The sequence below is a fragment of the Gopherus flavomarginatus genome, chromosome 9 (genome assembly GCF_025201925.1).
Source record: "Gopherus flavomarginatus isolate rGopFla2 chromosome 9, rGopFla2.mat.asm, whole genome shotgun sequence".
Lineage (NCBI taxonomy): Eukaryota > Metazoa > Chordata > Testudines > Testudinidae > Gopherus > Gopherus flavomarginatus.
This window is the reverse complement of record NC_066625.1, coordinates 15,796,707-15,810,698: the sequence shown is the minus strand read 5'-3', so window position 1 is coordinate 15,810,698 and position 13,992 is coordinate 15,796,707. Positions and strand designations below refer to the sequence as shown.

General features: G+C 45.6%; 2 protein-coding genes across 4 annotated transcripts in view; one reads left to right on the top strand and one right to left on the bottom strand.

Annotated features, from left to right (window-relative positions):
- EIF2AK1 (eukaryotic translation initiation factor 2 alpha kinase 1) overlaps window positions 1-3,252 on the top strand; it is a 34,977-nt gene extending 31,725 nt beyond the window's left edge. The window contains exons 12-15 of the mRNA XM_050966735.1: window positions 638-758; window positions 887-966; window positions 1,683-1,916; window positions 3,027-3,252. Coding sequence (XP_050822692.1) covers window positions 638-758; window positions 887-966; window positions 1,683-1,916; window positions 3,027-3,161 — 570 coding nt within the window. The 3' untranslated portion in view covers window positions 3,162-3,252. The remainder of the gene's footprint in view (window positions 1-637; window positions 759-886; window positions 967-1,682; window positions 1,917-3,026) is intronic.
- Window positions 3,253-4,302: 1,050 nt separating this feature from the next.
- Window positions 4,303-13,834, bottom strand: AIMP2 (aminoacyl tRNA synthetase complex interacting multifunctional protein 2). Of its 3 annotated transcripts, none has more exons than XM_050966759.1 (4): window positions 13,740-13,834; window positions 9,578-9,784; window positions 8,770-9,001; window positions 4,303-4,848 (listed from the first exon to the last, which is right to left on the bottom strand). In XM_050966759.1, exons 1-4 carry the CDS (start codon window positions 13,752-13,754, stop codon window positions 4,463-4,465), a joined length of 840 nt encoding a protein of 279 aa, XP_050822716.1. In that variant the 5' UTR covers window positions 13,755-13,834; the 3' UTR covers window positions 4,303-4,462. The 3 variants fall into 3 exon arrangements, with proteins under 3 accessions (XP_050822716.1, XP_050822715.1, XP_050822718.1); XM_050966758.1 differs by having other exon boundaries at window positions 13,626-13,801; XM_050966761.1 differs by lacking the exon at window positions 13,740-13,834 and adding an exon at window positions 13,050-13,517.
- Between the last annotated feature and the right edge of the window lie 158 nt (window positions 13,835-13,992).

Sequence of the window (13,992 nt, the reverse complement as noted above, 5' to 3'; positions counted from 1 at the left end):
TCCCTTGTGCTCTTTGCTAGACTCTTCCCGGTTTCAGTGTATTTCTGATAATGAGTTACCCAGAATTGAATGTACTATTTGAGATGTGGTCACTAGAGCCATTTGGAGAAGAGGGACTGTATGTTATGATTCAGTATACAGAGCCCAGGTTTTTGTTTGTTTGTTGCCATTAGACATTAAATGATCTAAATTTGCTGTGCACTGTCATGCTAGGTCTCTCTTGTCATTACTGTTTCTCAGGTTTCCCCCTCCTGCTGAAGATCAGTTTAATATTTCCCCCCAAGTCTGTAAGCTTGTATTTTTTCCAATGTTAATTCTTGTTTTGTTACTGTTTGCCCATGTTTCTTTTTTATCTAGCGCCTCTGGTGTTGCATGTCTGCCTCCACTGGTGTTTGCATCATCTTCTGATACAACACCTGTGAATTTCATTTATGCTCTCTTTTACTAGGTTATTAATGGAAAGATGTAAAATAATTAGTAATTATTTTATAGGTGTTGTTTGGTTTTATCCTTCTGAAGACTACAAGGAATATTACAATTTGTGAAACAAATAGAGAAATGTTACTTCAGAATACTTTTTAAAAAATTCTGATTTTTTTTTTTTGAAGTAAGAGATTGATGCAGTTTATTTTTGTAGCCCAGAAATGTCTTTCTATATGGATCAGACCACCATGTGAAAATAGGAGATTTCGGACTGGCTTGCAGAGATATTATACAGGAAATCCCAAACCACTGGTTAAAGACAGAGAAGATAAATGGTAATTGAAAAAACAGTTTTCAATTAAAAAATTAGCAGTGCATTATTGAACAGATGTTTAAATTATTATCAATTTTTATCAATGAACTTGGAGTCACTGAAGCAATTTAAATTGTTTCTTTTTTGTAGGACTAAAACATACTTCAGGAGTTGGTACTTGTCTGTATGCTTCACCAGAACAGCTGCAAGGATCTCACTATGATTTCAAGGTAGTGACAATTGTTTTTTCCCTATAGTTTTAAAAATACTTTGGTGCAAAGTATTATCTGCCCAGCATTTGTTATTCTGATGTACTTTCTTTAGATTAAGATAGTGACTACCTTTGTCTTTACTCCTTAAATAATTAAGAGCAACGTTTCTCTAAAAAGAAAAGACTAAAAATGAATGAGACTTAGGGGGAGGGATAGCTCAGTGGTTTGAGCATTGGCCTGCTAAACCCAGGGTTGTGAGTTCAATCCTTGAGGGGGCCATTTAGGGAACTGGGGTAAAAATGTGTCTGGGGTTTGGTCCTGCTTTGAGCAGGGGGTTGGACTAGATGACCTCCTGAGGTCCCTTCCAACCCTGATATTCTATGATTAAATGTAATGAAACAAATTTATACTTGTTTTTAAAAGAAATGCTTGTTACAGTTAGTAGGAACAAAACTTCAAGTCTTCTGCTGGGCAGTTACACTCTAAGTAGTAAAGCTTCCTCACTACTGGCTCTGGCATAAGTTTCAGTTCTGCCTCTTTCTTGTGCACCCCCTGTGATGAGGTAGTTCATGTGTATGCTAAAACTTTCTTTAGCAAAGTGCCAAACAGTCTGTTAGCCTTTAGGATGCCGTGTTCAACACCTGATATTGTTTCCTAGAACCTGTGTACAACATTGAAAATTTTATTTTGAAAATAAACGTAACTAGACTTTTTTACTTTTTTCCCTCTTGCAGTCAGACATGTACAGTGTGGGTGTAATTCTTCTAGAACTTTTTCAGCCATTTGGAACAGAAATGGAAAGAAGCAAAATATTGACAAGTTTAAGAAATGGCCATGTTCCTAGTTCTTTTAGCAACAAATGGCCAGTACAAACCAAGTATGTTAAGTTGCTAACCAGTGAGGTATCATCACAGAGACCAACTGCTGCTCAGCTTCTTGAAAGTGAACTGTTTCATAATACAGAAAATGTAAGTTATTACTCTAACAGCCTCCATTTTAGTACAGCATAAAGAAAACATACAGCTGAAAAAATGCATTTATGCAAGAGGAACATAAAAAAATTGCATGGTGTTGCAGAGCTGTGTTCTTCCTCTGCCTGTTTGCATTCCCTCGTTGCTATTTTTACAACTTAGAGGATGGTTTGAATGATGGAACAAATGTAGTGCTTTTCTGATTACTGTGCTTAGGACCACTGCATGAGAATGGGCTGTTGCACCAGTGTTTCTAATCGTGGTGGTTGAGAAATATTGGTCTCGAAATCTAGATAACTTATTTTCATTGTTACGTCAGTTTTATCTGCTTCTCTGAAGACATAATTTTGCAGGATTCTCACTCCTGTGCTTCTACCACAAAACCTACCAGGGGTTCCCTTACCACTTTGGAATTTTGATCTTCTGAGTCACCTATATGCTAGTTCAAGGGCTGTGCTCTAACCTCAGAAGCCCCAGAATATTTCAGTCATCTCCCTTTAAAACAGTGGTTCCCAAACTGGGGGATGTATTCCCCCCCCCATCCTCCAGGCGCATGCAGAGGTTGGGAGGGCCAAAGCTAGCCCCCACTGGGGTGGGGAGGGAGCATCACTCACCCTTGCTCTAGTTCCACCCCCCTGCCCAGCTCCTCCCCCTGCCCAGTTCAGCCAACTATCAGGGGTGCTGGAACAATTTGTAGAGTGCTGAGAGCCATTAAACCAACCTGTAAACCCTGTATATAATGGAAACCACTTCAAGCTGGTGGTGCAGCCCCGATGCCAACTGTGCAGTAATGGAGGGGGAATGTGGACAGATTTCATTACAGAGAGTAGGTGGCATGTGACAGGAAAAGTTTGGGCACCACTGCAAAATAAAAGCCACTTGGTACTGTAGCAGAAGGAAAAGTCCATCTCCTAGTACTGCAGCTAACAAGTGTCTGCTACTGCCATCCCTATCATCAGTGAAACTTGCATGTCTTCTGTCGGTAGAGTAAGTTAACTTTTCAAGGGGGGAAACATTTAGTTGGCTTGGTGTATTAGCTAGTGGCAAGCAAATTTAAGAGGAATCCTTACAGTACATGATTTTTCTTAAACTGGCTTTTGCTTTCAGGTTATTTGTAGTCTACAGCAGAAGGTGATGCAGCAAGAGGAAGAAATTGAAAAGCTTAAGGAGAAAATAAAATTGCTCTCAAGAGAAAAAAAGGATAGAGAAGATAAGCACAAGAGGCTTGGTTCTCCAGTTTAAGTAGAGCATCACTCAGACTGTGTATACATGATTAAGTCAATATAACCTATAAAATTATGTAAAGTTTCTTATATAAATATTTCAAAAAACCTTTCCTGTGTCTGTACTTCAATGGTATTTTTCTTTCAGGCATGATTTAGTTATGCTTTGTCTCTCATTTCACCTGTTCCTATAAGGTCACTTCTGGAGATGAGCAGTAACAGTGTAAATAGTATCAAGCCTAGGCCCTAGGTCAAGATAAGGCTGAGCAACAAGAGTAGGCTGAAGCCTTCAAGGCCTGGGAGCGGGGGAAAACTGCAACCCATGAGTTGGGTGGCAGGGGGGGGCACAGGCCCTCCCACTCCACTGTGTCCCAGCCCGAGGTCCTAGCAACAGTAGAAGACCTGCTGCTGAGTCAGTGGGGATCCTAGCCACAACACAGACATGGGCTCTGGCAGTGGTGCAGCCAGATGAGGGTCAGCTGCCATTGGGCTACTTTCAGACTCCCCCTGGGGTAGTACTTGGGTCAGGGTTGTCCTCCGGGGGGGTCCACCACCCTGGGTTCCTCGGGGTAGTGGGCAAGTGGCAGGCCCAGCAACTCCTCCGGGTAGCAGGCACAGGGCAGATCTGGCAACTCCTCCAGGTAGCGAGCACAGGGCAGGTCAGGCCAGTCCTGGTGTGTATCTTGGGCCACGGGGGTTACCCAGTTGTGGGCTAGGCAGGAGATATCTGGCCTGCCTGGTGGCTGGCTCCCTAGTGAGCTCTGAGGGTAAGCCTTTATACTTCCTGGTCACCACCTCAGGGGCAGGCTCCGAGCTCCCCCTACTCCAATCTCCAGAGGGGCTCATCCAGTTCCTGGGATGAGCCCCTCACTGCACTCCCCCACTCCTTTATCCTCTGCCCCCCATAGGCAGTGTGTCTGGAGCTGTTTTTTTTAGTAGTGTCTGATCACACCTCTCTCCCAGGTTGCCAGTGCAGGGGAGTGCCTAATGTTTACATCTAACATTTTAGCTCTAAGCCTCTTCCTGGATCGCTATGGGGAATAGCTTGGGGTCAAAACATGCCCTCAAAACTTACAACCACTGGTCTGACATACAGCTGTAGCACCACAGGCTATTATGGGTTCACTTTAATCTCATACAAATAAGATTACAAGCAAAAGGCAACTGTGATGTCTTTATTGGTATAAGACTTTACAATTGATGTTAAAAGACATCAGTCCACACTCTCATTAAAAGACATTTTAGAAGAGACTTTCACAACCACCACAACAGGCATGGGGTGGAATAAAGCTACAGAATCCCCCTTGGAAGACTGCATACTCATTTTAATAGTTTAAGGGCACTGTTGAAAGGTGCCAAATTCTCACAAGACTTCATCCATTTCTGTACATTGGCTGGAACAGCATTAGAGCAACTTGTCTGCTGAAGTGCACACCACGCCACGATGTCTGCTACAGTGAGTTCATTTCCCCCCAGCCAGGGTGTCTTGCCAAGGGTGGTGTTCATGGAGCGTAAGACTGCTGCTTTTTCTTTATTGCTACCTTCCTTCAGCTGGAAGATGGCTGTATCCACCCAACTGTCTATCAGAGTTGAAGTGACTGCATTATGCTTCTGGCCAAATAAGGAGAACAAAAATCTAGCAATATTTCCTTCTCCTTCAATGGGACACATGGTTTGAATGCTGAACTTCATCTGGGGCTTGGGAACTGAAATTAAGACAAAAATAAGAACACTTAGCACCACAACTGTTTACAGTACATATATGGAAAAAGGTTCATTAATAGTAGAGGCAGGGCTGCTATTGCTGCCTATTGAAGTTTTCCCTAGAAGATCCTGTTTTCAGTTACTTATAACTTGCCCTGTTGGGTTGAAGTTTTCCATGCTAGGTGTCTGCTTCAGTCTCAAGGGTGTTTTTTTTTTTTTTAAAAAACATTTCAGCTTCTTCCAAGAATGAGTCTAGGAAAATACCTTTTGCTTCTGTTAAGTTCAGCCGATCTTTTCAGTGACACATTTTAGCACCACCTCTTTCCCCTACTGCCCAATACTATGGAGCAGGGCCCTGAAGTTTGGGAAGGAGGAGGGCTTTTGCAGTGATAATAAATCACAATTTGGCCAAGTTCTAAGCCTTTGAAAAGTAAGTTTCCACATGCTCATTGGGGACTTAGATTTTAACAGTTAAATTCCTTGAAGAGTCTGTCCTCAGTGGGCATGCTGCAGTTTGAGACTGAGCAGAACTTTCCCTGCAGTGAATTCTGGACTGTGCTAGGTCCGGGAATCTGCCTAAGGGCAGGTACCTAACACACTCTCATGCTCTCCATGATTTGTTGGGCCTAGGCAATGTGGAGGTGACGGCTGATTCCAGTGAAGAATGCCAATGGCTGAGAAAGGGGTAGAGGAGTCTTTGTCCACAGGACTACACTCCACAGAGCCTGGAATGAAACCCAGCATGCTTGAGTGTCACCAAATATCAGTGAAACTCACAGGTGAAGTGTCCCATCCCACCGCACTCTCAGGCTGGTACACAGAGGATAACTACTTACTACTCCATAAACTCCTGCGGCAGAGGTCTGTGAGACAAATGTAAATATTCCAGTTCTACTGATGAATAATGCATGCATTCAAGATGATGCTCTCCAACAGAATTTGTTGTCAGGAGTTATTTGTGTATACCTCTCTTGCTTTTAGAATACTGCAACCTTAATCCAGCCCCCTTGTACATATACATTATCATAGTCTTTAATTATATGATCACACTTTTCCCCACAGGATCCCTTCTTCATTCAGTACTCAATGAGTAGCTAGTCAATATTGTTTTCTTATTGCTCAATGCACAGCCCCATGCCTGCCTTACTGCATACTATTCAAGACCTGCTCTTAGAAACAGAATGATTAATTTCCTTATGAGCTTTTCCATGTTGCTTACCACTATATTATTGGAGTGCCTTCCCAAATAATGAATTTATATTAACCTTGTGACCCAGGGTGTATTCTACAGATAGAGAAACTAACGACAAGGAATTAAGATAAAAAGTATCTACTAATTTCAGGTGTCCAATTTGAGATGCCTAGGACCTGAATTTCCGGTGTACTCCATATCATATATAGCACTTTTATATATTCAAATCAGAACCCAAGGACTTAAGACAGGCACCCAGAAAATGAAGAACACAAAATTAATAACCTATGAAATCTTTGCATAGACTCCAAAGGCAGCATTCAACTGCCATAACCATGAGACTGTCCTTTCTCTTCCTGCAATCCCAACTCATACACTACACACCTTCCTACTTCTGCAACAAATGAGGCAGAGGTCCTACCGACAAGTCTCTACTACGCACCCCTCATTCATCCCCACAGCAGGTCCTGTGAAAAAGTACTATGTGATTATGCAATTAAAGACCATCAAATGCATACACACAAGGGGGCCAAATTAAGATTGAAAATTAAGGCTGCCTACGCAAAGTTCCTAACTTTTAAGGGCTTGACTTTGCAATTTTAATGATGTTCTTTTAAATGTAGTTTCTGTGTAGTATGAAATAAGTTTAGGAATGTCTGTCATTGTTTCACTATCTCCCTAACTGGATAGTGCTACTATTGAAGTAGGGTTTTTTCCTTATTCATATTTAGAGAATCATCAAATGAGAATGCAGTTCACTACAGAAAAGACTTCCAGAATAACAAGAAAATGATATTAGTTTAATAACTTTTTATAAAATTGATAGGGATATGAACTGAAAAGGAGATAGCTCGAACTCCGCCTGGCTAAAATGGAAATTCGTGGTGGAAGAGGACAACAGGAGCAGGCCTTTATGCCTCATTTACTGAAGGTATAAAATAATGTCACTAATAAGGGCTTGCAGTCTTTGGCTCCTCTTAGATTAATTTCTTCTGGATTCCCAGGCATTGGTAAACCTCACACAACTTTACTCCCAGATTTGATTACTGCACTACTTCAGGAATCCTCCAGCTAGAGCAGAAATGGCTGAGAGGCATGGGCTAGGATGAACAGAACCTGTGCTCATTCTGGATAGCTTCCTGTTCACTTGCAGATGCAATTACACCTGCTGTCATCTAACTTAGGATAGTCTAGGACCCACTTGAGAGGTTCCTTGTTGCCCCAACAAGAGTGGGGCAAATGCTGTTAGAAGCTAACTTTTAGCTCTACGTAACCAGTGTCAGACCACATATTGAGGCTCCAACCAGTGAAATTCATTTCCTTTGACTAGTCCATCAATGGATAAGATCCGTAACAGTGAGGGCAAAATGTATTTTATGAGCTCAATCACTCTTTAAACAGCATGTTTCAGAACAAATTCTGCTCACCTGCTCTATTAAAGGTCTTTCATGAATGCTCAAGAGGAGCACTCAACTCAAGCCTACTCCTTACCCACTTTTCTGTGTGTACACACCTGCCTCTGCTGTTTCATCTTTGTTGCTACTGTTACTGGTATATAGGGTTGCCAACTGTCTAATTGCGCAAACCCAAATACCCTTGTCCCGCCCCTTCTCTGAGCCCCGCCCCCACTCACTCCATCTCCCCTCCTTCTGTCACTCGCTCTCCCCCACCCTCACTGTCACCAGCCTAAGCTGCAGGAAGGGGGCTGGGCTCTGGGAAGGAGTTTAGGTGCGGGAGGAGGTGTGGGGTCAGGCTCTGGGAGGGAGTTTGGCAGGGCAGCTGAAACAATTTGCATAGTGGCGGTGCTGAGAGCCATTGAACCAAACTGTAAGCCCTGTATATAATGGAAACTACTTCAAGCCGGGGGTGCTACAGCACCCCCAGCACTACTAGTTCCAGCACCTATGGAGTCTGGGTGCGGGAGGGGGTGTGGGGTCAGGCTCTGGGAAGGAGTTTGGTTGCGGGCTCTACTGGGGTGCAGGAGGAGGTCAGGGGATCTGTGTTTACCTCGGGCGGCTCCCGAAAGCAACCGGCACATCCCTCTAGCAGCGGCTCCTAGATGGGGGGGCCAGCGTGTCTCCGTGCACCACTGCCTGCAAGCTCCGCCTCTACAGCTCCCATTGGCCGCAGTTCCTGGGCAGTGGGAGCTGCAGAGTCAGCACTCAGGGCAGGGGCAGCGTGCAGAGACCCCCCTTGCCCTACCCCCACCCCAGGGGCACAGGGAGGGTGCTGGCCCTCTTCCAGGAGTGGCACTCAGCAAGGGCAGGTAGAGAGCCTACCTTGGCCCCGCTGCCGTGCCAGACTGTTAGCACCCAAAATCTCCTGGTTTGGCTGAAGTAGCCTCCAGGAGATAGAGCGTGATTCCAAGAGACTGCTCGCAATACCCGGAGGCTTGGCACCCCCACATTTCTTGCCTAGCTGAGGAAGAGCATGCTCTTGCAAGCTCCTTCTAGAGCAGCAGATGAGGGATACACCTGAACAAGACACATCTGAGTGTACACAAACTGCTGTCAAAAGGAAACTAAGAAAAAAAGCCCTGATTTTTCCTTTTTTAGTAACCTTAGGAATTACTTGTAGCAACAGTAGGTACAAAATTCACATGGAAGTGTGATTTTTCAAATTGAATGACCCTTTAAATGTTGTGTTCATCTAAAGCAAATGCCTGAAATTAGAACTATTTAACCATTTGCAAGCCAACACTCCCCTTCTGTAAGTTAGATGCCATTCTTACCATTCTTCCAAATGAGAGTGAAGCCCAGCTTATACTCGTGACGTGATTGTTTCCTAGTCTGCTCACCGAAGCATTTCAAGAGGTTTTCTGGCACACATTTCACTGATGAGTGTGTATGAACAGCTGATAAAATCTTATAACGCTCACACAGCAGACTGTGCAGTACTAGCAGTGACAATGGAGGTTGAGAAGGGTTTGCATTGATCACAATATCTTTCAGAGCACCATAATCCTGCATCAAAAGTAAATAATATGTAGCAGACAATGTATAACAACTCATTGCACTTCAGAGACATTCAATAAGTACATTTTGGTATGGAACAAGAAATTTATCAAGCCATATAGTTGTATATCCTATAGCATTCAGTTTATTTTTAACATTTACAGCATCTGCTCAAGCAACTTCCTTACCAAGCAGTAATATTTCTAAGATAAAAAACACAGTGCTCATTATGAGTCAAAATCTGGTTCCAGCTAAAGTCCAAGGTAAAGAGTCCATTAACTTCAGCAGAACTAAGATTTAGTGCCATAGCCATAATTTCAAGATCAACTAGTCCATCTTACAGTTCTGTGATATGGAGGTTTCAAATAACCCAAACTGAACAGATTTTGTTTTAAAGAGCAGTAGTAGGTCTTTTGTACGTATCAGTTTTGAGTATCCCAAATTTTACTCAGCCTGCAGTTTTTTACCCTTCTTATTCAAATTTGGATGCAAAGCAAATTAACTACTGATCAGAGAGACCTCTGCACAAAAGGTAATTCATTCACTGGACACATGTATATTGATAATATACCAGTCTGGACTTGCCTTCCCAAGCATTGAATCTAAGTCTGCTGCACTTGCAGTCAACGGAGCATATTCATCAGCTTGGATTATATTAGTTACATCAAAGTCAGCATCTGGTGTTTGTATCATCTTTGAGAGCCCATCAACAGCAATTTTAAGTTCATACAAGCGTTTTAAGATCTCTTCTTGGCGGGATTCAAGTGCTAGAAGTGATGGGTCAACCTCTTCCTAGAGGGAAAGAATTAGATTAAATTAATTTTCACATATATCAAATACATCAATACAATTATTGTACATCATTGAATGAACTGTGATAAGTCTCTATAGGAATTTATTTTGACACTAGTCACATCACACCTTTCATTTTAACACTCTATGGAAATATTTAAAAAATATCCTAAAGGAAATTCTTAAGCTTATTAGTAACCCATGTCACTTCCACTGACTATATGTGAACAGATGACTGCAAAATGATAGACTGTAAATATGTCCCTTATTTAAATGGTTTACTGAAATCTTATTGGTTAAAATATTTTAAGTCGTTTATTAAACAATTTTTGATCCACGTTGCATCTCTATCTACAGAAGAGTGATTCCAAGACCTAATCAAAACCAGATAAAAACTGCAAATCTACATACATAAGAATTCAAAATTAAACCCCAAAGAGTTTAAGGACTTCATGAATACAGAAGCCTAAAGACCCAAGAATGACTTGCCAGCCATTTACTTCAACCAGTGACTTTCACAGTGATGAAACTCATGCTGATGTTGCAATATCAAACAGCTTTAAATAAAAGTGAATTCTAGCGCTCAAACAGAAGGCTTGGAGTCAGGGCCGGCTTTAGGTCGATTGGCCCGATTCCTGGGAATCGGGCCCCGCGCCTAAGAGGGCCCCACGCTTTAGGCGCCTTTTAAATTTTTTTTACTTACCCCGGCTGCGGTCTGCTCCGGGGTCTTCCATGGCCCAGCTCCCCTGACCAAAGCGCTGGCAGGAGCGCGGCTGCCCCACAGCCCCGGCTGGAGCTCCGGCCGGAGTGCCACAAGCCCCGCGGCCCCGGCTGGAGCTCCGGCCGGAGCGCCACAAGCCCCGCGGCCCCGGCTGGAGCTCCGGCCGGAGCGCCACAAGCCCCGCGGCCCCGCTCTCCTGGCTGGAGCTCTGGCTGGAGCGCTGCAAGCCCCGTGCCCCTGGCTGGAGCTCCGGGCCCTTTAAATAGCCCCCAGAGCCCCCTGCTACCCCACGGCTCTGGGGGCTATTTAAAGGGCCAGGGCTCCAGCTGCCTCTGCCACCCCGGTCCTTTAAATAGCTGCCGGAGCCCCGTCGCCCCCATGCATTCCCCAGGGCTCCCACGGCTATTTAAAAGGTCCGGGGCAGGGTAGAAGCAGGGGAGCCCCGGGCCCTTTAAATAGCCCCCAGAGTCCTGGGATAGCGGGGGGCTTGGAGGCTATTTAAAGGGCCAGGGCTCCAGCTGCCTCTGCTGCATCCCCTGTCCTGCCCGCAACAGCCCCGCCCCCCGCTGCCTGCAGCCAGCCCCGCACCCCCTGACCACAGCCAGCCCCTACTAAACCCCCTGCCCTCAGCCAGCCCCTACTAAACCCCCTGCCCTCAGCCAGCCCCTACTAAACCCCCTGCCCTATCTCCAGCAAACCCCTGCCACACACCCCTACCCCCACCAGCCCTGCACTGCCCGCCCTGCCCTGTCTCCAGCCAACCCCTGCTGCACCCCGCTGCCTGAAGCCATCTAGTCCCATACTCCTGTCTCCAGCCCTGCCAACCCCTGCTGCACCCCCTTGTGGCCCTGCCTGAAGCCAGCCCACCCCACACTTCCCTGTCTCCAGCCATCCCCGCACCCCTTGCCCTGCCTGCAGCCAGCCCCTACCTCCAGTCAGCCCCTGCCCTGCCTCGAACCAGCCCCATGTCCGCTGCTGCCCTGCAGTTCCCAGGCCAGTAACCTGCACACTTGCTTCAATGAGGGGGGCAGGAAGCAGCGGGGACCCACACATATGCACACCCCCAGGGAGTGGCATGGACCTACACATGTGAAACGGCAGTCATTAATAACCAATCAACAGCATATATGATGCAATGTACGTAATATACAATATTTTATTATTTATATAGTTATGGAAAGTAAATAATACATGGAAGAAATGGAAGGCTTTTTCTTTTTACACTTTTTTCTTTTTAAGTCATCCCTGCCAGGGCCCCGCTGAAAGTGTTCGAATTGTGCCCCGCACTTCCTAAAGCCGGCCCTGCTTGGAGTCAGATCTGGTTCTTCCCAGAACTGTTATACAAACCCGAGCAAAGTATTTTACTCATCTGTGGTAGTTGGATAATACTATCTTTGTGAAGTACTTTGAAGATCTTTAAAAAAAGTGGCAGTAAAAGTTTTAGTTATTACCAGACAAGATATGCAAGATTGTCTCATGTTAATTTTTAATCAATTTTACTGATTTAAAAAAAAGCCAACTGGCAACAGGCAGCCTATACAATGGATAATGAAAGTACTTTGGTGCTAAAGGCAAACACCTAATGTATATCCTTGTGCATTATCTTAGGTGTGGCCCTTAATTCTTCAAAGTATGAGGAAAGATAAAGCTATTATTTAGTACTAAAAGTGAGGTTTCACCAAGAACGGTATGAAATACATTGTATGGGCTGGTCTGCAAACCCTTGCACCAAAACACCTACACTGATTTTAATTCACACCTGGTGGTATTTTAGTGCAGGTGGGTACCAAACCTAACAATTAGATCTGATTTTCACAAAAAAAGCTATTTCAAGTATGTGTAGTAATACTGCATTTCTGTAGAGGCCATGTAAACAGAGAGGGTGAGGTACAGTAAATAGACTAATAATTCACCAACTTTTTCTGCTCTGCAGAACACTGAAATATTCCCTCATGAACTATCTGCTCCTTCGCGCACACACCACCCATGACTTCCCAGGTTTGGCTATCAAAATATTTAATCTATAGACCATTATGTTTATTTTACACTGTCCCATTTTTGCTATGCCACAGATTTTTGTATTGACAATTGGTAACTGCTTGTAGATGTCAGGGAATCTGAAGGGTCAGGCAACTGGAAAGGAAGAGTTGGAACTTTTGGCACCTGGGTATGCAAACTGGTTTGTGACTGTGGGTAAAAAACATAAAATTGATGTCTGCTAACATAGTTAGCAAATAGCTGACAATGTTGACATCTGTACTGCCATATTTAGGTTTTGAGTAGATAACCTATTAAGATGCATAGGGAATTAACATATCTCAGTCATATTGTTGCAGACTGGTAGCAAACTCAGGACAACAATGCTATCACCTTACACTTGATTCACATTCTATGGTTACCTTCACAGGTAAAGGCAAGACACAACATCTTACTCTCAAAAAATAAAAGAGACTCTGGCACACCCTTCCACAAAGAGAGAGGGAGTCCAGGGCATGCCGAAGGCTTTGCCTAGGACTCTCTGTGGCGCCAGGAAAGACGTTTTACCTTCCTGTCTCAGTTTCCCCACTCGTAAAACAGAGAAGCGAAGGGACCAGTACGATCCGCAGAGGGCTCTGAGAGTGCAGGTCCCACAACATTCAGCGTTCACACAGTCAGAGCCCGCGCAACTGTGGGCAGGCAAACTTCACTGCCGACAAAGGAGGCTCCGCGCTATCAAGAGCAGGCAGCCAGGGAGGCCGGGACAGAGCTCCACCAGACCAGGGTTTCCCGGAAGTGGCCACACAAAGCAACGGTTGGCTTCCCCCGGTGCAGGAACTGAGGAGACTCCCCAGGACTTGTCAGGCATCTCGCGGAACCCCCTTCTCCGCCCACCCCCTCTGGGGTGAATACCCGGGTCCGGGCTCCTCGGCCACGTGGGGACGGCGCCAGGTCCCTCCCTGCGGGGAAGAGTCCACAGGGCCCAGCTCCACGGGCCGCTTAAACCCTTCCCGTAAGGAAGCGGCCTGGCCTAGAAGCAGCCCAACCCCCACCGCTCCCAGCCGAGCCCCCCAAGCAGGCCTCCGTCCCGCCCGCGTGCGGCGGCCGCGCTCCTCAGGAGCCCTCCTCCCGCTCCGCTCCTACCTGGTGCGGTGGCGCAGCAGCCGCCGGGCCGCGGTGCAGGTTCTGCAGCCGGTACATGCAGGTGGGGAGCTGCTCGGCCCGCACCGCGCCGGGCGCCCCGTGAAAGGACCTCACCTTGTACATGGGCATCGCGCTACAGCAGCCTCCCGCCTACTGCTAACCGAGTCAATCACACTGCGCTGCCAGCGCAGCAGGCACCAGCCCAGAAGCTGCCCCGCCCACCACAACCTGTCCCCCATTGGTCCATGGATAAGTCCCTCACGCCCAAACACACGTTATTGGTAACTAGAACCCTCTCCCCTCCTAGCTCCTTTACCCTCCTCTCACTGGTCAGAATGAGTGCCTGATGTAACCAGGTGGATCTCAA

What these genes read in the sequence shown, in the direction of transcription:
- AIMP2 (XM_050966758.1), bottom strand. Translation starts at nt 13,754, where the DNA reads ATGCCCATGTACAAGGTGAGGTCCTTTCACGGGGCGCCCGGCGCGGTG. An exon ending in TAGATTCAATGCTTGGGAAG is followed by an intron (nt 9,002 to 9,577) that starts GCAAGTCCAGAC and finishes CTTTTGATGCAG; the next exon opens with GATTATGGTGCTCTGAAAGA. An exon ending in CACTCTCATTTGGAAGAATG is followed by an intron (nt 4,849 to 8,769) that starts GTAAGAATGGCA and finishes TCTTAATTTCAG; the next exon opens with TTCCCAAGCCCCAGATGAAG.